Source organism: Carassius gibelio, chromosome A4, assembly GCF_023724105.1.
Source record: "Carassius gibelio isolate Cgi1373 ecotype wild population from Czech Republic chromosome A4, carGib1.2-hapl.c, whole genome shotgun sequence".
Taxonomy (NCBI): Eukaryota; Metazoa; Chordata; class Actinopteri; order Cypriniformes; family Cyprinidae; genus Carassius; species Carassius gibelio.
Genome location: NC_068374.1, coordinates 19,073,677 through 19,097,548, shown reverse-complemented (window position 1 = coordinate 19,097,548; position 23,872 = coordinate 19,073,677). Strand labels below are relative to the sequence as shown.

The window sequence follows — 23,872 nt, the reverse complement described above, 5'->3', positions numbered from 1 at the left end:
CCTTTGTTGTTTATCGATCTATGAACCCTTGCTACACACCTTTGAACCCTGATTGTTATACGGACTGTGATACTTGCTTGTTACCCCGACCCACTGCTTGGTATTGACTACGATTCTGATATTCCTGTTACACTGTGTTTGCTGATCCTGACCCTTCGCCTGTACGACTACGAGTGTTCTAATAAAAGCTTGCAAATGGATCCCAAGTCGAGTCATTCACCGTTACACCATGGTTCGGACAAATTTGCTTTTATCTTCATTCAAATTTGAGGGGAACGTTCCTCTCATCATAAAGAACACATTTCAGTTTGTGTAATTTTTGTGCTCAGACCCTAATAATGACTACTGGTTAGGTTGCAACCCTCTACAGACACCTTGGCAGTTGAATCGCCATTGGCTAGAAAATATTTTAGTTTACTCGCCAGACTGATAAAAAAAAATAGAAAATTGGGAAAAAAACGAACAAAAATAGTAATAGGATATTATTGATACAGATTATAATAATAAGAACTATAAAACACACGAAGGATTACTAAGGATTTTTGAGCTGCTGGATTCATGAATATTAATCAGGTTTTGTGAGTTCGCTTGAACTGATTTGCTGAAATGAAAACATGGACGATAATAGGTGAGCACCAAACAATGGGATTGCCTTTTCCGCATTAACTCCACCCACTACCGGAAAACCCGGCTGTTCTGAAAAGCTGAAGACTTCCATAGGAACGGCCTTATTTTGACAGGAAAATACAACAAAGAATATTATTTAAATGTAGCGAGTCAATTCACTCAATCACTCTCTCTCTCTGTCTCTTTGTGTGTGAGAGAAAGCGACGGCGATTTGTGCACCTTCACATGCCACCTGATTTTTTAAAATCCTTAAAGTGTCTATTTTCATAATCTGCCAGGTGCCAAGCTGAAATAATGACAACATACAACATATTGACCTTATTTCTGGACAAAAATAGCAAAAAATGGCCAAAGATGTGTAGAGGATCAACTATTTTTTCGTTTTCTCAAGCGCATAGGGTGATTTTTTTTTCCACAACATATTATTTCTTTATCATTCAAGCGTCTATTATAAGATTAAATTCGGTACCAAGCTAAAATAATGTCCCAAAGGGTTCTTTTTAACCTTTTGCTGCACCCGACCGGAACCCGAAAAATCTAAAAGTGAAATAGAAAGTGGCATAACATTAGAAGTAAACAACATACAGAGACAAATGAACACATTTTCCCATACAATTCTGACCCCAGGGGGGTATTCCAGAAAGCAGGTTATGTGACATACCCGGGTATGTTTAAGAGTAAGCAAGCGGATAACCTCAACTTTGCGTTCCAAAAACAGAGGTAACTTTCAGGGTATTAGATTAGATTAGATTAGATTCAACTTTATTGTCATTATGCAGAGTACAAGTACAGAGCTAATGAAATGCAGTTAGCATCTAACCAGAAGTGCAAGAATATAGTGTTTTATATACATAAAAGTGCAGAGTAAGTAAAGCTATGATATACAGAATGTACAGTGGAGTTGCTATATACAGTATTGAGCAGAGTATATACAGAGTATAAATATGAATGCAATGCAGATATTGTATGTACATTATGAACAGAGCAATGAAGGATTATATATACATTATGAATAGCAGGAACGTGAGAACAGTGGTAATAAATACAGTTGAATGAGTGTGCAAAGTATTGTTGAACTAACTATTATATGCAAAATAACAGTAGTGCAATGGTTTTTTGTAGAAATAGTCTACTGTGCTTGTACAGTAACCACTTAGACAGTTTATAGTGTAATGGATTTAACCATGTGCAGTCTGTACTGTGTACAGTGCAGTAAAAGAGCAGGTGCAGGTTAGATAGGTGGTGCGGCATTCAGAAGTGTCACAGCCTCAGGAAAGAAGCTCTTCCTGAGCCTACTAGTTCGAGAGCGTAGGCTTCTGTAACGCCTGCCGGATGGAAGGAGGGTGAAAAGTCCATGGTTAGGGTGAGAGGCATCCTTGATGATGTTTCTTGCCCTGCCCAGACAGCGCTTCTGATAAATGTTCTCGATGGATGTTAACTGGGTGCCGGTGATCCGTTGAGCAGTTTTCACCACCCGCTGGAGTGCTTTGCGTCAGATGCGGAGCAATTGCTGTACCACACTGAGATGCAGTTTGTGAGTATGCTCTCAATGGTACAGCGGTAGAATTCAGCACGGATCCTGGGACTGAGGTGAACTTTTTTAAGGCTCCATAAGAAGTAAAGGCTCTTTTGAGCCTTTTTGACCAGGGTGGAGGTGTTTAGGGACCAGGTGAGGTCATCTGAGATGTCGATGCCAAGGAACTTGAAACTTGACACACGCTCCACTACAGCTCCGTTGATGTAGATGGGTGTGTGTGCATGATTCCTAGTCCGCCTGAAGTCCACAATGATCTCCTTTGTCTTCTGGGTGTTTAGTTCCAGGTTGTTGGTGGCACACCACACAATGGTGTGTGTGGTGTATGTTAGTAGTCATAGCAACTCACTCTCTAAACTTAACCTGCTCTGGAGCAGGTTATGTTCCAGGGTTAGTTCACTACAGCGAGCCTTCAATGGGGTGACAGATTATTATATAATATTACAATATGTAATATAGCCTATTTTATTTATATATATATATATATATATATATATATATATATATATATATATATATATATATGATATGTTAATGAGGAAGCGCTAATATAATAAATAAGGTAATATATTATTCTAATATGATTATTTCTTTTATTGGCATATATAAGAGTTATCTATAAATTATGTATTAAGAGGTATGCATAAATTATAAAACAATATGACAAGGTAATGTTTAACTTATATATATTTATTTTATTTATTACATGTTATATCTCACACATGGAGTGGTATTTTCTATAATGTCTGAATTCTAAATCAAAATACATATTTGATATGACTTAATGTATAATTAGCATAAAACAAATAATACAATTTACATTCTCAAGGATTGGAAAAAAATTTAAATGATTGCACAGCCATCAGTAAGGTGGCGATATGCACTAAGCAGGTAAACAACTAATGAACAAAAGAAGAAGAAAGAAACAGCTTGGCACGCTTTTTCTTAGCGTCCGTTTCTATAGTGACTCGTCGATTCGTTGCTCACCCCAGGAATTTAATGGAATGGTTATATTTGACATTTGACAACATATTGACCTTATTTCTGGACAAAAATGGCAAAAAATGGCCAAAGATGTGTAAAGGATCAACTCTTTTTTCGTTTTCTCAAGCGCATAGGGTGATTTTTTTTCCACAACATATTATTTCTTCATCATTCAAGTGTCTATTTTAAGATTAAATTGGGTACCAAGCTGAAATAATCTCCAAAATGCTTGATTTTTAACCCTTTGCACCAAACCCGAAAAATCTAAATATGATTTAAAGTGGCATAACTTTTGATGTAAACAACTCACAGAGACAAATGGACACATTTTTCAATACAATTCTGACCCCAGAAATTGTTATTTGTCATGTTTTATAACATCTTGACCATCTGTGATCAAAAAGAGCAAAAAAAGTTCATTTGACAGTGTTTTTATTATACTTAACAGCCTGAAATAGGGTTTATTTGAACCTTTTACTTCACCTATCCTGAACCTGAAGATATTTCAAATAGTTTTACTTTTTAAGTTAACAAAAAAAGCAAATTAGCTTAAATAAATGAATAAAATAAATAAATAAATAAAAAACTACAAAAGATCCAAAAAGTTGACTGAGCATAAACTGCAAGTTTTTGATTTTTGGGGCTTTGCAGTTGGTGGTCGTCGGTTCATACCTGCAGATCGCCATCTCCCACTGCTCTCTCTTTTGGAAAAAGTTCAGTAAGTATTTGAAACTATAATTAAGATATACCTTTGTAGTCATAACTTAAAGTGATTTTTCAACAGTTTTTACTATAATCACAGGCTTTCAGAAATCGAATCTGTATTCTTGACTAGCAGTGTTGGTAGCTTAGTTGGGTGGGGGATATGAGATATGAGACTCTGTGAAGACGTCAGTTCACCATACCACATGAGGGATATTTGTGAACAGATTCCATTGAAATTAGAGGACTTGTCTTTGGATACAATTGGCTATCACCAATATTGCTATAAAAGCTTTACAGGGAAAATAAATCTTGAAGTTGGTCAGCTGTTCCAAGTTTGTATGCACATCCAACTGCTTCATCTACAGTAATGCTGAGCTGTATATGAGGTTCAACTTAATACACTCATGTTGATGCACCTTGGAGGATGTGAGTTAATGAGAGATGTCTTTGTCTCCCTGTAACCGTCTTGCCAATTTCTCACTGCGGTATTCAGGATTAGGAAAACCTTGATTTTCCAATGTCTTCATGTACAAGTTGCACATGGATCTTAGCTGGACAACCTCTTTGCATTCAATCACATTCCTAAGAATGTAATCCTTTACCACACAATATGACTTGTTATGTGCTGCTATCTTCTGGGCCTGCAGGATGTCAGTGTTGACTGCTGCCTTTTCTACTCTCTCCCTTCCATGCTCATGGGTTTGGTACTCTGTGTTGAAGTTGTTTCTGCATGATGGATGATACTTAGCTTCCATTGCAAAAAGGTCCTTGCCCTGCACCTTGCGATAAAGAGCCTCTTTCTTTAATTCCTGTGCCCTAGGTTCAATAACTTTCCAGCCTGGTTCCTTGTGTTTCCAACTCTGAAACTTTGTAAGCTCTTCAGTCTTGCCCTTGAACTTGGATTTTGCTTTGTCACAGAAAACACTAATTGCCACGACCTACCCGAGCATTGTTTCAGACCATGTCCATCCCTTTATGACCACCATGTACCCATCCCAGCAGGATAATGCACCATGTCGCAAAGCTCGAATCATTTCAAATTGGTTTCTTGAACATGACAATGAGTTCACTGTACTAAAATGGCCCTCACAGTCACCAGATCTCAACCCAATCTTTGGTATGTGGTGGAACGGGAGCTTCGTGCCCTGGATGTGCATCCCACAAATCTCCATCAAATGCAAGATGCTATCCTATCAATATGGGCCAACATCTCTAAAGAATGCTTTCAGCACCTTGTTGAATCAATGCCACGTATAATTAAGGCAGTTCTGAACGCGTAAGGGGGTCAAACACAGTGTTAGTATGGTGTTCCTAATAATCCTTTAGGTGAGTGTATTTTCCCTGTAAAGCTTTTATAGCAGTATTGGTGATAGTCAATTGTATCCAAAGACAAGTTCTCAAATTTCAATGGAACCTGTTCACAAATATCCCTCATGTGGTATGGTGAACTGACGTCTTTACAGAGTCTCATATACTCATACTCATATACTCATATACATATCTCATATACTGTGTAGATATGATAGCTTCTCGCTTGCCCTCCCCACCTGCATGTGTTGAGTGTGGTAACATTACCATACTCAGAAAGAGTTGAGACATGTAAAATACGTGTTAGGGAACGAATCCTCTTTGGAGGCACTTCAGCTGTGTTACAATGTTTAATTTTCCCCTTGGTAAGTATGTATGAAGTATAGAATACAGATTCGATTTCCGAAAGCCTGTGATAATAGTAAAAACTGTTGAAAAATCACTTTAAGTTATGACTACAAAGGTATATCTTAATTATAGTTTCAAATACTTACTGAAATTTTTCCAAAAGAGAGAGCAGTGGGAGATGGCGATCTGCAGGTATGAACTGACGACCACCAACTGCAAAGCCCCAAAAAGCAAAAACTTGCAGTTTATGCTCAGTCAACTTTTTGGACCATTTTGGATTTTTTCTGTAGTTTTTTATTTATTTATTTATTTATTTATTTATTTATTTATTTATTTTATTTATTTATTTATTTAAGCTAATTTGCTTTGTTTTGTTAACTTCAAAAGTAAAACTATTTGAAATATCTTCAGGTTCAGGATAGGTGAAGTAAAAATTCGAATAAATTTTGGGCTGTTAAGTATAATAAAAACACTGTCAAATGAACTTTTTTGCTCTTTTTGACCACAGATGGTCAAGATGTTATAAAACATGACAAATAACAATTTCTGGGGTTAGAATTGTATTGAAAAATTTGTCCATTTGTCTCTGTGAGTTGTTTACATCAAAAGTTATTCCACTTTAAATCATATTTAGATTTTTCGGGTTTGGTGCAAAGGGTTAAAAAAGAACCCTTTGGGACATTATTTCAGCTTGGTACCCAATTTAATTTTATAATAGACACTTGAATGATAAAGAAATAATATGTTGTGGAAAAAAAATAACCCTATGCGCTTGAGAAAACAAAAAATCTTTGGCCATTTTTTGCTATTTTTGTCCAGAAATAAGGTCAATATGTTGTCAAATGTCAAAAATAACCATTCCATTAAATTCCTGGGGTCAGAATTGTATGGGAAATTGTGTTCATTTGTCTCTGTATGTTGTTTACTTCTAATGTTATGCCACTTTCTATTTCACTTTTAGATTTTTCGGGTTCCGGTCGGGTGCAGCAAAGGGTTAAAAAAGAACCCTTTGGGACATTATTTCAGCTTGGCACCTGGCAGATTATGAAAATAGACACTTTAAGGATTTTAAAAAATCAGGTGGCATAAAAAAAGCCGGGGGGTGCGCGTGGACCCCTATTTCCATCTAGACTAAAATATATCTGTGCTAAACTTATGCTTAGCCTCCAACTCACACACTACAATTATATTATACAATATATATATATATATATATATATATATATATATATATATATATATATATATATATATATATATATATATATATATATATATATATTAGTCCTGCTTAAATAACAAGTTACTTAAGTTACTTAAGTCCTACTTTACTGGGGAAAGAGCGCTTTTAAGTGCATTTTAATTTATATGTTATTCTAATTGCAATCAACAGGCAATTAAGTGTCCAAAAACATTAAATCCAATTTGTGTTTAAGCGTATTCTTAAGCATTTTATTTAATAAGTACTCTTTTTTTTATATGACAAACAATATAACAAAAATTGTTTATTCATGAAGAGGACATGAGAGCATTTTGAGAGACAGCAGCCTTGCCTGGTTATTGACAGCAACAGAGCTATACATTAATACTAAGCGAACAGCTGACAGAATAAATATATACCACACTTCAATGTTTGGTGAAAAAAAATCTGGAAAACAATTTTGTACAAATTTTGTGAATACTGACAGGATATTTTAATTTAGTAAGTGGGTTAAACTAAATAAGAAGACAAACCTTCTTTAGAAGAAATCTAGTCAAAATATCTGATGACTTTTAATTATTTTTGTGTTGTTTGCAAGCTCTTGTTACATTATAATCCTCCACATCCACTGCATTCTCAAAACTCAGGCAATTTCAAAAAACTCTGGAATAACCTACCTAACATTGTTCGGGAGGCAGACACACAATCTTGCAGTTTAAATCTAGATTAAAGACCCATCTCTTAAAACTGGCTTACACATAACACAATAATACGCTTCTAATATCCAAATCTGTTAAAGGATTTTTAGGCTGCATTAATTAGGTAAAACAGAACGTCTTGGTTACGTATGTAACCCTCGTTCCCTGAAGGAGGGAACGGAGACGTTACGAATGGGATCTCGCCCGAGAGCCCAATCACCTTCGAGTGGTACAAAACGAGCCAATGGTACACAAAGTACCTTGGTCTGCGGAATTTGCATCGCGAGCTCCGCCCCGCAGAGCGGGTATATAAGGAGCAACGCGAGCAACTCGCATTCAAGTCTTCGCTGAGGAGCCGAGTCAGTGACCCGGCCGTTCAGCGGAACAGCGATGTGGCAAGGGGACGTAACGTCTCCGTTCCCTCCTTCAGGGAACGAGGGTTACATACGTAACCAAGACGTTCCCTTTCAGTCGGTCACGTTCGACGTTACGAATGGGGTCCCTTACAAAACGCCACATGGCTGTCTTCCAGTGACCCGTGTGAGTGATAGCACCCTGTCGTGAGGCCAGCACGAGTGAGGGCCTATAGCTCACACAGAATACACTGGGTAGCATATTCCAGCTGGACATATGCTAGCAGGCTGCCTGCCCGTGGGAGGACTTACAGAAAGCAGGTATCTACCAAGGTGGTGATACGTAAGAACTCTGAGGTACCCAGCCCGCAGGGTGGAAGTTTCAACGACGGAGCTGGCAAGGGCTTGCCAAGGGAAAGACACACACTGCGGAGAGACTTACTGTGGACATACACACGTGGGATTACCCAGAAGGGGAATCACGACACATGGAGGCACCTAGTCCCACACATGGCTGACCAAAGGGCATGTACACAAGTGTTGGACATCAACAGTGCTGGAGGAACCCAGGGTTCTGACTGAGGAACTCACCTGAGGGAAATAGCGCACGCATCCAGTCCACGGAGTGGAATGGCCCAGCAAGCGGATTGACACCGAGCAGGTCCTTACTGGCCCGAAGGGGCGAGTACCCGGGAGGACACAGGCTCTACGCGGAGATTATAAAATCTCGCGAATGTATTAGGTGTCGCCCAGCCCGCAGCTCTACAGATGTCTGCTAGTGAGGCGCCATGCGCCAGCGCCCAGGAGAAAGCTACGCTCCTAGTTGAGTGAGTTCTCACCCCTAGGGGGCATGGCAGGTCTCGAGCCTGATAAGCCAGGACAATAGCATCCACTATCCAGTGGGATAACCTCTGCTTGGAGACAGCCTTTCCCTTCTGCTGGCCTCCGTAACAGACAAAGAGCTGGTCTGAGGTCCTAAGGCACCGAGTTCTGTCCACGTAGGTGCAGAGCGCACGTACTGGACAGAGCAGCGCCAGGGCTGGGCCTGCCTCCTCCAGGGGCAGCGCTTGCAAGTTCACCTTCTGATCCCTAAAAGGAGTGGTGGGAACTTTGGGCACGTACCCAGGCCGGGGTCTCAAGATAACGTGAGAGTTAGCCGGCCCGAATTCCAGGCACGCTTCGTCAACTGAAAATGCCTGCAGGTCCCCGACCCTCTTCACCGAAGCCAAAGCCGTCAGGAGCGCAGTTTTCAAAGATAAAAACTTTAGCTCTACTGAGAGCAAGGGTTTGAAGGGAGCTCTCTGCAGTGCTGATAGAACCACTACGAGGTCCCAAGAGGGGACTTGCTGAGGGCGAGGCGGATTGAGCCTCCTTGCTCCTCTCAGGAACCTGATGATCAGATCGTGCCTTCCAAGAGACTTACCTTCAACAGGGTCATGGTGAGCCGAAATGGCAGCCACATAGACCTTGAGGGTGGAAGGAGACAGCCTTCGTTCCAACCCCTCCTGAAGAAAGGAAAGCACTGACCCAATCGGGCATTTCCAGGGGTCCTCACGCCGTGAAGAACACCAAGTAACGAAGAGGTTCCACTTCAAAGCATAGGCATGTCTGGTGGACATGGCTCTAGCTGAAGTGATGGTAGCTACCACCTGTGGTGGCAAGGTACCTAAACCTTCCATGACCCATCCAGAATCCACACATGTAGGTTCCACAGATCGGGACGTGGGTGCCAGAGGGTGTGGCAAGGTCCCTCCTCAGAGGAATTGGCCAGGGAGGGGCTGTCGCGAGGAGTACAAGTTCGGGGAACAACTGGCAGTGGGAATTTTCTGGAGAGGCAAACAGCGTCCTCCGATGCCCTGAGCGTCTCCGAAGTGTTCCCAAATCAGCTGAACAGACTGGGGGTGGAGTCTCCATTCCCCGGGGCGAGACTGCTGTCGTGAGAGCTCGTCGGCTGCACGATTGAGCCTGCCTGGAATGTGAATGGCACGAAGCGACCTCAGATGCTTGTGACTCCACAGGAGGAGATGGCGAGCGAGTTGCGATATGCGGCGGGAGCGTAGACCACCCTGACGGTTGATGTACGCTACGGTCGCAGTGTTGTCCGTACAGACCAGAACGTGCTTGTCCTTCAGCAGGGCCCTGAAGCGGTGCAGAGCAAGACGTACTGCTAGCAACTCGAGGCAATTGACATGCCACTGAAGTCGGGGTCCTGTCCAGGAGCCTGACGCAGCATGCCCGTTGCACATGGCACCCCAGCCCGTGGCAGAGGCATATGTTGATACAACAACATGTCTGGACACCGGTTCTATGGGCACGCCGGCCCGTAGAAACGAGGGGTCCAACCACGGGGTGAAGTATCGGCGGCAGGCCGGAGTGATGGTCACTCGGAGCGTGCCCTGTTGCCATGCCCATCTCGGGACTCGGTCGTGAAGCCAGTGCTGAAGCGGTCTCATATGGAGTAGCCCGAGCGGTATGACTGCCGCCGCGGACGCCATATGCCCCAGGAGCCTCTGAAACAGTTTCAGTGTAACCGCTCTCTTGCCCTCGAATTGTCTCAGGCAATTCAGCAGTGACTGCGCGCGCTCATTTGTAAGCTGCGCGAACATGGCGACCGAGTCTATTTCCATACCGAGAAAAGAGATCCTCTGCATAGGGGAGAGTTTGCTCTTTTCCCAGTTGACCTGAAGTCCCAGTCGGGCGAGGTGTCTGAGCACCAGATCCCTGTGCTCGCACAACCACTCTCGAGAGTGAGCTAGGATCAGCCAGTCGTCGAGGTAGTTGGGATACGGACACCCTGTTCCCTGAGAGGAGCCAGGGCTCCCTCCGCGACCTTCGTAAAGACACAGAGAGAGAGGGCCAACCCGAATGGGAGAACCTTGTACTGATATGCCTGCCCCTCGAAAGCAAACCGAAGAAACGGTCTGTGTCGAGGAAGAATGGAGACATGAAAGTACGCGTCCTTCAGGTTGATCACTGCAAACCAATCCATCGGACGAATGCATTCGAAAATGTGCTTGGGCGTTAGCATCTTGAACGGGAGTCTGTGCAGAGCTCGGTTCAAGGCACGCAGGTCCAGGATTGGCCGTAACCCACCTGTCTTCTTGGGTACTATGAAGTGAGGGCTGTAAAAGCCGGACTTCATGTCGGCTGGAGGGACCGGCTCTATCGCACCCTTTGCCAGCAGGGTCGCGACCTCCGCGCATGACAGGGGCATCTTTGCCCACCATAGTCGCGTGGACACCCCGAAACCTGGGGGGACGCCGGGCGAACTGAATCGCGTAGCCGAGCCTGAGCGTCTGGATGAGCCAGCGGGAAGGCCTGGGGAGCTCTAGCCAGGCTCCCAGGAACCGAACCAGCGGGGTCAAAGGGACTACAGGCGAACCCACAGTGGGAGCAGACAGCCCCGGCATGGGAGGCATAGCGTCCCTTAGCGGGGGCGGAGTGTGGGCACTCGTCTGACTCCAAGTGGCAAAGAGGGCATGAGAAGGCGAAGCGTTCTTGAGCCGTCTTTGCACGGAAACTGGCAAGGGGAGAGGGTAACGAGAGCGGCGAGGAAGCATGTCGCCAGCTGTCTTTCGTGGCCTCTTGGGACCCGGAGGTAGAGGAAACAGCTCTTTTAGTGAAGGTTTGGGTGCCACCGGCCGCGGGGCCAGTGGCGGAACAAAAAGAAAACGAGAACAAAGGATTCTCCCCCGGCCCTCCTCCGGGGGAAGGAGTGGTCCTGATACCATCTCCTGATGAGCTGACGTCTCCAACTCCAGGTCGCCCGTCTCAGGAACGCCGCTTGGCCTAGCGTTTGGCAGGTTTAGGGGCAGAGACGGGTTGCGCCACCCTTCTGGTGCCATCTCCTCGCTGCGGCCGGGGTGGAGGCTGCTGCTGTGGCCGAGCGGGAGTGGAGGAGGCCGCAGGGGGGCGCCCTCGGCGACGAGCAGGCTGAGGTTGCGCCGGCGGCGGGGTGGAAGCAGCAGTGGGCCTCTACAACCCTGAAAGACAGTGGAGACCAGGACAACTAGAGACCCAGATATAGATCCCCTGTAAAGACCTTGGGTCCTATTTTAACAATCTACATGCAAAGTGTAAAGTGCAATAGCAATGCGCCTGAACACACCTCTTTTTTTAGATCAGCACGCCCATGGGCGCACAAAAAAGTACCGGTTGTATGATAGGGCCCCTTGTCTCAGAGGACCACCGGGACAAGACCACAAAAAACAGATGATTCTTCTGCACAGTCTGACTTTGCTACAGCCTGGAATTGAACTGCTGGTTTCGTCTGGTCAGAGGGGAACTGGTCCCCGACTGAGCCTGGTTTCTCCCAAGGTTTTTTCTCCATTCTGTCACCGATGGTGTTTTGGTTCCTTGCAGCTGTTGTCAATGGCTTGTTTAGTTAGGGACACTTCATTTATAGCGATATCTTGATTGCAAATGATTGCACACATACTATTTAAACTGAATTGAGATGACATCATTGAATCCAATAATGAACTGCCTTAACTGTCATTTTATATTGTTGACACACTGTTTTCCTAATTAATGTTGTTCAGTTGCTTTAATGTAATCTATTTTGTTTAAAGCGCTTTATAAATAAAGGTGACTTGACTAGTTTGGAATCAGAACAAGAGCTACTGGTGATACCTATGATAATACATTGTCTTAAAACACATTTCCACATTTTGAGAGAAAATACCTATTTGTTAGATTCATCTTTCATCTCAGAAAAGCACAAAAACTAGTAAATATGATATTCCTGTTTTGTTAGGCATGGGGCCAACAGACATTTTCATCAGCAACCTCCCTTCTTGATAAAATGGCATTATCTGTGCCTACAGTTATGTGTCAGCTAATAGATTTAATTTGCAAGAAAAGCAGCCACAAATGAAAGTATAATGGATGCAACCACAGTTGCTGTGAAAGGAGTTGTTTTGTTAGAGCTTTTTGTGCTCTATCATTCATATGTAATGAATGAAGATGTCACAACCAAGCTTTTGCATATTCTCATTTTAAACATAAAAGCCACAAATCTGATTGAATTAGAAACAGCATGTTATCAGTGAAAAAAAAACTATAATTTATAGTCAATGCAATGTGCTTATGTCATCAACTTCAGTGAACCAAATATAGTGCACTACATACCAGACAAGAGTTGGAAATGTATTCCATTTACTGGGAATGGCGACTCCCTTCTCTTGTGATTTATGGCTGTGATATAATTTAGAGACACATAATTCAAACCAAAGACACACAACACCTCCATATGTGAAAGGCCTTAGCCACATTGTTTTGCCAGGGGTATTAATTGGATATACCACCTGTTCTGCAGTTGTTCCCTTAGCAAAACGGAACAGTCATTGCGGTTCTTGTGGGAGCTTCCTGTCAAATCCATCCTCTCCACATGAAAATAGTGAGATTCAGATCAGATGTATGAATGCTTTAATCTGACCTTTTCTGTATTATCTATACTACACAGGCAGTGCTCCAGGCATAACTTTGTAATGTAATACAATGTTATTAGTTCAATATTCTGTGTCATATGAAAAGTGACGTGACATGTGGCCATGTAAAGTGACCCATACTCAGAATTAGTGATCTGCATTTATCCCATCCAAAGTGCGCACACAGCAGTGAACACACAGACAGACACAACACGGGGGGCAGTGGGCAGCCATTTTTTGCTGCAGTGCCCGGGGAGCAGTTGGGGGTTCGTTGCCTTGCTCAAGGGCACCTCAGTTGTGGTATTGAAGTTGGAGAGAGCACTATACATCCACTCCCCCCACCTACAAACCCTGCCGTTATGAGACTCAAACCCGCAACCTTTGGGTTGACTCCCTTACCATTAGGCCACAACTTCCCCACAATATTGTAATTAATTATAATAATTATTGTAAATAATTATATTTATGCATTTCTGCACCGGGGAAACTTTATGTTCTTAAAAATATATTTTTTATATTTTACAAAAGAAAGTCATACAGGTTTGAAACAACATGATGTTCAATAGGCTACTATCCCTTTAAGGATTTGGAAGTTTGTCAGTTGTACAGTTTAATGTCTGTAAGTAAAATAAGAAAATACTTGTTTTTTTGTTTTGTTTTTGTTTTTTGCACTCTTATGCTGAAGTTGTTCAAAGGTATGCACAGGGTTGTTGTCTGTTGCTAAGCAATTGGCCCACCTGACATAAGTGACATTCAGTATGCATTAAATCAGCAACTGTCATATTCTGAAAGTGTATACTTGTAAACATTGTAATTGAGTATGGAACTGTACTTATGATTGTGTATAATCCAATAATAAGTATTCCAATCCTTTTTGTACTTTTGAGGATGAAAGCATTTACAGCGTTTTACGGTTGTCAATTCTCCATCATAATTGTTAGGGCATTAGTTCCAACAGAGAAGATAAGTTTGTGTCCTGAAGCAAGATACCAAGATGATCTGTCTAATTGTGGTGCAGCTCTGTAGTAATCCTGTTTGTTAACATGCTTTCTTCTCCAACCCAAAACCATATGTAGACTTTCTTTGTGTTAAAAGAGAACAGTGTTATTTTCCAGAAGCCAGTGACTTCCAGCTGAAACATTCCAAAATTTCAGCATTCTAAGACTGGAGGCAGGTTGTGTTTTCATGGAATGTAAAACTGAATTATTAACAGGCAGTTGTTTTGATCATTTTTAGATGGTATCCACCAAGTGATGGCCTTCTGCACTCTCCGTGTGACCATCATCACTGACGAGATGCTAACAAACAGCATCACTGTCCGCCTGGAGAACATGTCCCAGGAACGCTTCCTATCCTCATTGCTTTCTCTATTCGCCAAAGGTGTGGCAGCTGTTCTATCAACTAGTCGAGAAGGAGTTTTCATCTTCAATATCCAAAATGACACAGATGTCAGCGGCAACATCCTCAATGTCACCTTCTCCGCCTTGCTTCCTGGAGGAGCTCAGGATCATTACTTCCCTTCGGAGGAACTCCAGGAGCAAATCTACCTGAACCGAACTCTGTTACAGAAAATCTCCAGCCAAAGCGTCCTTCCATTTGATGACAACATCTGCTTGCGGGAACCTTGCGAGAATTACATGAAATGCGTCTCTGTGTTAAAGTTTGATAGTTCTCCACCTTTCATAGCCTCTGATACAGTTCTATTCAGACCAATCCATCCGATTAATGGCCTGCGGTGCCGTTGTCCGACAGGCTTTACCGGTGACTACTGCGAGACAGAGATTGACCTGTGCTACTCAGGTCCATGCCACAACAATGGCCGCTGCCGCAGTCGAGAAGGAGGGTACACCTGTGAGTGTCTAGAAGACTTTACAGGTGAGTCTGCAAAACATTTTATGGCAGTGGGGCCCAATCCTGTTTCTTGAGATCTACCTTTCTGTAAGGTTCAGCTCCAACCCTGATCAAACACAACCAAACCAGCCATTTAAGATCTTAAGAAGCATTTGATGATCACAAAAGGATGTGTTCGATCAGGGTTTAATTGGAACTCTACAGCTAGGTAGATCTCCCGGGGCAGGATTGTGTGCTTCTGTTTTATGGCATACAGCATTTGTGTGTTTACTGTAGTCTGAACACTTGCATGAATATGGTTTGGGTTTTGAGGTTTGTGGTTAGGGAGCAGTGTTTTGGCAGGAGCAGTATGAATGCTGAAGGAACCACAGGGTAGAACTGTCAGTCATTTGGGGTAAACCACAAATAGGGAAACCACCAGAGCCACTGCCTTCCGAAGCAAAAGTCAGGGTGTCCTTGTCACAGGTGAACAAACAAGTGGAATTATGACATATTGAGTCTTGAGCAAAGATCATGCCATGTCAAACAAAGCTTTGTGACTAAATGGCAAATTATAACATAAAAAGAAATGCATAGTGAGGACTATATCTCATCAATCTCCAGTTTGGAGGCTATTCTGCTATTGTTGACAACCTCCCCCTTCTTTATCAAGGCCAATTACCCCCTCTAATCATCTCCTTAGGTGCTTTGAAGGTCACAGTTCAACTTGATATTCTGCATCCATTATAATAGTGATGACAGCCTGCCTCTCATCATCTAACCCTTTCTGACTTTCTCACATTAGAGGGAAACAGATCTGTCCATTTCCCTCCAAGAGAAAGATTATCCGAAGGAAATGAGGGGTCATTACAGGCAGAGGGACTGCAATCACATTCCCCTGCCACACATAAACACCCTTTGTTCAGATCTTGTCTGGATAATGGCTGATATATAACACTGCATGAATTGCTTGTCCATTCTCAGCAAGGGAATTGGTGGTGCCATAGAGGAACTTTTGGATTGTCAAGTGCTTCCGTATGGAAAGCTGAGACTAAGTCAGGGTTGAAACTTTGATTTAAGGCCAGTATAGCAGTGCTTCTGGTGGGCCAGTGTCCTGCAGAATTCCGTACCAATGTAATCTACCTGTCAAGTTAAAAGTTTACTTTACTTCTGATTATTCTACACAGGTGAAAACTGTGAAATAGATGCCCGCTCTGGTCGCTGTGTCCCCGGGGTATGTAAAAATGGAGGTGAGTGTGTCAACTTGCTAGTGGGTGGCTTCACATGCAGTTGCCCCTCTGGAGAGTATGAGAAACCTTTCTGTGAGATGATGACACGCAGCTTTCCTGGACAGTCCTTCGTTACCTTTCGAGGCCTGAGACAGAGATTCCACTTCACTGTCTCCTTCATGTAAGTGCTCGGTTATGTGAAAAGAAAACTGTTTATGACCTCTATGACATCCCTCTGTTTACCTTCTTGTTACACTGACACATCTGCCTGAAGCTTGTCATGCTTCAAAGTGTAATTTGTTGAAGAGGTAGCATAAGGAGACCTTGAGCTCTGTCTGGCTGAGTAACATGCCTGTACTTATCTTCTACTCATTCTGGGTCATACATGGATAATCTTTATGTCAAGCTCAAGTCAATTTTGCCCTTTCTGTAGAATTTATTTTAGCCTGTTATCTGTTGGATTTATAAAGCTAGAAAGACATATGGATAATTTGTTTAAACTGTTGTAAAGTTAATTTAATTAACTAATGAGACAGCGTCACTAGAGAAATATTTGGACTCCTGTTCTGTGTAGACACAGGAAGGGCTATGTGTTGAGAGAGCACTATCAGTGTTTTTCTTTATTTGTATCTTCTTCCTGTAGAGCAGCTGGTTTCTGACTCCTCTGCCCTCTATGCCACGGCCCAGGCATGATGGAGGTGGGATATGCCTCCCAGGGCAGAGGAACCACTTCTTGTTTCTGGACCACTAGCCTTACATTAACTTCCTCTCTGATTTCTATTTTATTTTTTTACTGTTTCCTTGATTTAAAAAAATTGTATTACTTCTTGTATCTCAATGAATTGAAGTCTTGAGTTCTAACATATGAGAAGTGCAATCAGCCTTTGATAGATGTAAAGATTTATGAAAGGGTAGTGCAAACATTCAATAAAACCTGTTATTCTTGTTGTTTTAATCGGTGTCTTTTCTGTCCAGGTTTGCAACAAGAGAGAGAAATGCACTCCTACTCTACAATGGTCGATTTAATGAGAAACACGACTTCATTGCTGTGGAGATCATTGAGGAACAGATTCAACTCACCTTCTCAGCAGGTACAACACTCCTGCCACTGTTACAATTGAGAAGACCAGGTCACTGATATGATGAGCCATTGAATATTTTTTTATCATAGGGCAGATAAACTAATAATCTTTACGTAAAAATATGGGAAATGAGCATGAACAAATAACTATTCAATAATTACTTTGCCATTAACCAATATGGTGCCGATATTTTATTAATCCCTTACCAAAATATACTTTATTTCAAGTTCAAGTTTGAACTTGAACTTTATTTAAATATGTGAACTCAAATTATTCTCAGCATTCTAATGCTATAGCATGAATGTAAACAACAAACAATAATGTATTCTGTGGCCAGTTTTTTTTTTTTTTCTTTTTTTTTTTTTCAGTTCAACTACTGTTATGGCAAGAGCAACCATTTGAGGAGAGTTTAGCAGAGCACGTTAGATAAAGTTAGCTAAATTGTCAACATTTTTACAGCTAGCTAAGTGAATGATAATAGTCAGTTAAATTTACGTTTGAAGGTAATTCTATCGTCCCCTAGAGTACTGGAGTTTATTACAACAATACTAACACAATTTTAGCATGTACAAAATGACCATGCACTTACAGTACCGTTAGTCAAGCGGTCAAATATGCGCTTGTGCCTTCATATAGAGTTTGTTTCTGTCTGAATGTCAGATTCAGTCCTGGGACAGCAGACAGTAGTGTTGACAATCAGAGGTAACATCATGCTACATTAAACAGCTTGTTTTTGTAGCCTTGTGTCACTTAGAGAGAGAATTGCTCTAGGTGAATGTGTTTATGACAAAGGATTTATATGTTCTAAAGTTTCCAAACTTTAATCAGACTATTAGAGCCTGACCGATATGGATTTTTTGGGGCCGATGCCGATATTAACTCGAAAAGAGCCCATTTATAAGCCGATATTTTGATTTTGAAAATAATCTGGATATTAGATCCATTTCCTATAAACTGCACTTACACAACATTCAATAGCAAAATATCTGCCTGTTCTATGTATGTGGGCTGTATAAACCATTTTCCAGAAGGGATTATGTAAAAAAGCCTTAGATTACAGTCTCAATGACTAAACAATTGCACATCAAAAGTATTTATATTTTTAATGATCAAAAAACAGTCTGGTTTTAAACATTTAACACTTTTACTTTCTTCCAGTTGAAGCTGGTTTTAACAGTCTGTGTGTATACTGTAAATAAATTATAATACTAAAGTTAAAGTATTTGCAGAAGTAGTCCCACACTTTGCTGCTACAGAATTCACCTTTTTCAGCCATCTGTAGGTAGAAAGAGAGACATAGAAAGAATAAGCATGTGTATTAATAATATCACCATGTATCATTACTCATGTCATCATTAGAATTATAATAATAATAAACAGGGATCTCGTACATAGGCAAAAATGAGAAATATATATATATATATATATATATATATATATATATATATATATATATATATATATATATATATTTGTCAAGCAATAGGTATTACCTACTTATATTTAACAATATTATTACAACATTTTCCTGTTATGTCTGTAAAGCTGCTTTGAAACAATATGTAAAAAAGAAAAAAAGCGTTTGTTCAGCTCACATTTATTTACATGTCCCCTCTGGTTTAATCATTTCTGATGCACCCACTGTAGTTACTGTAACTACACTATATTTGCTCTCACAGACACATTCACAACGGACCCGTATATCTTCTCCTCTTTTCTTTGTGCAGTCTGAATCAAAACATCGTCTTGCCTACTGTTACCGGAAGAGGGTAGCCTCTTCTTCCTTGCTTCTCTCTTAATTCTCATCAGCAGGACTAGCGCTATCGCTTGCTTCTTACAACGGGACAGATACATGTTTGCTGCTGACCGAAAGGAGGAACAACAGACTATGAAAGAGCTCCCGCTAAAAGTTTTTAAAACTCAGCCTACGCCATAGCGCAGCGCAAATCGCGTTGTATCTGAAGGGCAACACTGAACCCAGCGGCAAGCTCTCTGGTGGGCAAACTATGCAACACTCATAAAATGAGTGAAGCATGAGACTCTGTTTCTCATGTTTCATCGGCCGTTATAAACGCCGATGCCGATTTAAATGCAATTAGCTCATATCGGCCGGCCGATATATCGGTCGGGCTCTAGAGACTATGCAGTGACCCAGATGGTCTTTTCAACATTTCCCTGCATGTGCATGGAAGACACACACACACGCACGCATACACGCACGCATGCACGTATGCACACACACACACTTAAAGGGTTAGTTCACCCAAATAGCAAAATTATTTCATTAATAACTCACCCTCATGTTGTTCCTAACCCATAAGACCTCCGTTTATCTTTGAAACACAGTTTAAGATATTTTAGATTTAGTCTGAGAGCTCTCAGTCCCTCCATTAAGCTTTGTGAACAGTAATACTGTCCATGTCCAGAAAGGTAAGAAAACATCATCACAGTAGTCCATGTGACATCAGAGGGTCAGTTAGAATTTTTTTAAGGAACGAAAATACATTTTGGTCCAAAAATAGCACAAACTACGACTTTATTCAGCATTGTCTTCTCTTCCGTGTCTGTTGTGAGAGAGAGTTCAAAACATAGCAATTTGTGATATCCGGTTCGCGAACGAATCATTCGATGTAACCGGATTTTTTTGAACCAGTTCATCAAATCGAACTGAATCGTTTTAAAAGGTACGCGTCTCCAATACGCATTAATCCACAAATGTAAAAGCTGTTAAGTTTTTTAATGTGGCTGACACTCCCTCTGAGTTCAAACAAACCAATATCCCGGAGTAATTCATGCACTCAAACAGTACACTGACTGAACAGCTGTGAAGAGAGAACTGAAGATGAACACCGAGTTGAGCCATATAATGATCAATAGACTGACTCGTTTACGAGTCAAGAACCGGTTGCATCAGTTTTTTCAGATCACCAGTACTTCTTTCGGACAGTTCGATTCAATAAACCGGTTGAAGAAAACGGTTCACCGGATCTTTTGCACTGGACTTTATGATGGACCAGAGGTGACAAAGCCACAATTTATACAAGAAACACCCTCATCGGATACCAAAACGCACTCTTTGAACTATATCTGTTTTTTTTTTTTTATGTTATACTCCTAATTTTAATTTGTAACATTTGCATGTGTCTACCAACTTTTGCAACTTATACATAATTAACATGCAGTGTAAGAAACAAACTAAATGTATTGTAGTAAATTTGTTCAGTCAGAAAATTAGCTTGAAAAAAATTACAGATTAATTTGAACTCCTATTATTATTATTATTATTATTATTATTATTATTATTAGAAAAATATTGAATTGCTCTTTTCTTGCTTTTATCATGTTATATATTTATAATTCCACTTTTATTAGTTGTATTTAGTGTATATAAATTGTTTTGTTTGTAGTTTGTATAACTGTTTTTTTTTTTACTGTATTTTACCTGCTCATAATTTAAAGCAGCATACACACACACACACACACACACACACATATATATATATATATATATATATATATATATATATATATATATATATATATATATATATATATATATAATATTGTCTTTCTTTCCCAGGTGAGGCTAAAACAACTGTCGCACCTTTTGTACAAGGTGGCGTTAGTGATGGCCAGTGGCATTCAGTTCAGCTTCACTATTACAACAAGGTAAGACATTAAGTCAGTTTTGCTTTTAGTTATCGGAATAGTGTTGTTCATGAAGATTTACGCTTATTTTGGAAAACCAGGACAAGTTATGGATGTTGTTTGTTCCCACAATGATCTTCTTACTTTCCACTTGCATATGACCTGAGAAAGACAGATTATTTTATTCATGGAATCTCCATGTTTGACTTGTATTGCATTTCACTCACCCGGAGCTTGTTTTCAAATGCTTCCACACCCAAAGGAAACAACGGCTATCCTGCAATTGTACGATTAAGTCTTAATGCACTTACTAGCATGGTTTTGCATGTGTTGCTTATTCTTCCGCTAGAAGATTATGAATAGAGTTTATCTCATGTTGCCCTCTCCATGTGACAGTCCAGGTAAGACAATCTGCTAACTGGAGGCCATAGGATTTGTGTAAGCTTCAAAATAACTAATGCACATAGGTAACAAAAGACACAGTCATTTTTATTTCTGTCCTGTGATTCTCGACCCTTCCAAGCCCAGAACATCAGAAACTAAATATGCCATTGTGATGTGCAAGAAGTCTTCCTGCTTATAAGAGATTGCAACTTGAGTTTCATAAAACTGCTTTAAAGATTTTCTGTATTGAATATGTTTGTTCTCATATAAAGTCAGCAGTTGTTGGTGGACGGAAACAATGAGGAGGTCTAAAATGTAAAGGGAGAAGTTTTAATTTACTTGCAAAGAGGGTAATGCAGTTTTCTGTAATAACTTTAATTGATGAAGATATCTCAGACTAGTGTATTGTTGGATGTTTCTAAAGATATGACAACACAGAAAATGTTAAATCACAGTTGTTTATAAATTTTACATGGTACTATTATTGGTTTTTGAAGAAGCATTTGAACAAACCATGTATTAAATTACGTGTGTTTGTAGTAAAATCACGAATGGTACCGCAAATGTTTTTTTTTTTTTTTTTTAGAACTTTCAAAGCATCTGTACTTGGCAGCCACACAACACACCACAACATCATGTGAGAGAGTTCTGGACCTTTAAACACCTAAAAAAATAGTTTAGAATGAAGTGTAAATGGTCCCCTATATAGTATGCTATGGGTTATGCAGTTTTTGCTTTCTTATTTGTCTTGATTGAGCACATAATAGTTTGAAGAACTCTTACGTCAAGCCTGAGTTGCTATTGGTGAAACACAATACACACACGCACACACACGCACACGCAAACACACACACACACAAAACACACCTTGACAAGGCACTAAATAAACACAACTCATAGTGGGTCCCGAGAAGGTGTTAGACCACCATCCAAGCAGGAGTCCTCATACACAGCTGTGTCAAAAATACTTCACCTGCTTCTAATACACACACAGCAAAAAGAGAGGCCAGAGAGGCAGCAAGTGTGTGACAGCCTGCAGCTGTTGTCGAGTGTGCGCAGTGATTGACCATGGTGAACTATTTAAACACACACATACATTGTCCCAAGAGAGCCACTCTCTATGAGAGATGAAACTGTCCTGAACCATGTCTCCTTGAGTGTGAGTACTGTCAGGAGTGGGTATACTGTCCAGATCTAAAGAAATTCCTCCACAAGTTAATGCTTTTCCTGATTATCACCTCCACACAGCGCCAGAGAGAGGTCATTTGGGATTTCTGAGGAATTCAGATAAAATCTGCTCATAATTTCACAACCTTTTAAGGTCCCGCTGCACTTAAGGGAACTTGTAGAAAGACAAAGTGCTTTACTCTTACCTAATGCCAAGTGCTTAATTTATGGGGTCAGAGAGTGATTATGTTGGTGGGTATATACTAGAACTTATTCTGTGTCAAAGAACTCAGCAAATACATTCATTTTTAAAAAAATGGTAAGTCAGAAGAAAAATGCATGGTGACATTATGTTATGTGACCAAAATCTAAGCTTTTATCCACAAACTATTTTGTCCAATAAAATTGTAAGGGAAATGTTGACTAACTTTAACCCACTTGCCTATACTAATATTTCACAATATTGCTGTTTTAATTTATGTTTGATAAAATATATTCAGTTTGGTTGCGCACAATAAAAAAAACAACCCAAACCTTTGAACAGTAGTGTATATTTTATGATTATCAGAGTATGATAGTGTAACAACATTAGAATATTAGAATTTTAATCATTGTGTACTTCAGTATTTATAGTGACTACACACAATGCATTATTATTTATATATAAGTTATAAGTTAATTTCAGACCTTTCAATTTTCCTGCAGTTTAGAACTGGTTTCCAACATAGTACTCATTACATGCTGGATATATATTGCAGACACTAATCTAAAATCACAGACATCCCCATGTAACTATAGCTAACATTCACTTATGACATTGAGCTGTTGAGACAAGTGCAATATATATATATATATATATATATATATATATTTTTTTTTTTTATGAAGAGAATATTTTAGGATGATTAATTTTAATATTCATAAATAGACAAATAAATATAATTTGCCCTTGTGACTTTATAACTTTTGGAAAAACTTCATGCGGTTATATTTAGATTAGTGTTGGGTGATATGCTCCATAGTCATATGTGGGCTGCATTTCCAAAAAGCTTCGTAAGCCTAAGAAGTTTGTAAAAGCGATCATACAACTGATCTTAATATTACGTTCTGTTTCCCAAAAGCATCGTAACATAAGTTGCACTTGTAAATCATTGTAGATCTAGGAGTGCTCTATCAAAATATATATATCAAAATATATATATTAGTGGTGGGCCGTTATCGGCGTTAACATGCTGCGATAACGCGAGACTCTTATCGGGCGATAAAAAAAATATTGCCGTTAATCTATTCTCAAAGTTGGGTTGAGAGCTGGGTCTATACTAAGCAAGCTATGATGACTTTCACC

At 40.5% G+C, this 23,872-nt stretch overlaps 1 protein-coding gene across 1 annotated transcript in view; it reads left to right on the top strand.

Annotated features, from left to right (window-relative positions):
* The window catches only part of LOC127972566 (cadherin EGF LAG seven-pass G-type receptor 1-like), an 81,256-nt gene extending 62,553 nt beyond the window's left edge, over positions 1-18,703 (top strand). The window contains exons 2-4 of the mRNA XM_052576172.1: positions 14,424-15,062; positions 16,205-16,427; positions 17,222-18,703. Of these exons, the coding sequence (XP_052432132.1) occupies positions 14,424-15,062; positions 16,205-16,427; positions 17,222-17,384 (1,025 nt within the window). The 3' untranslated portion in view covers positions 17,385-18,703. The remainder of the gene's footprint in view (positions 1-14,423; positions 15,063-16,204; positions 16,428-17,221) is intronic.
* The last annotated feature ends 5,169 nt before the right edge of the window (positions 18,704-23,872 follow it).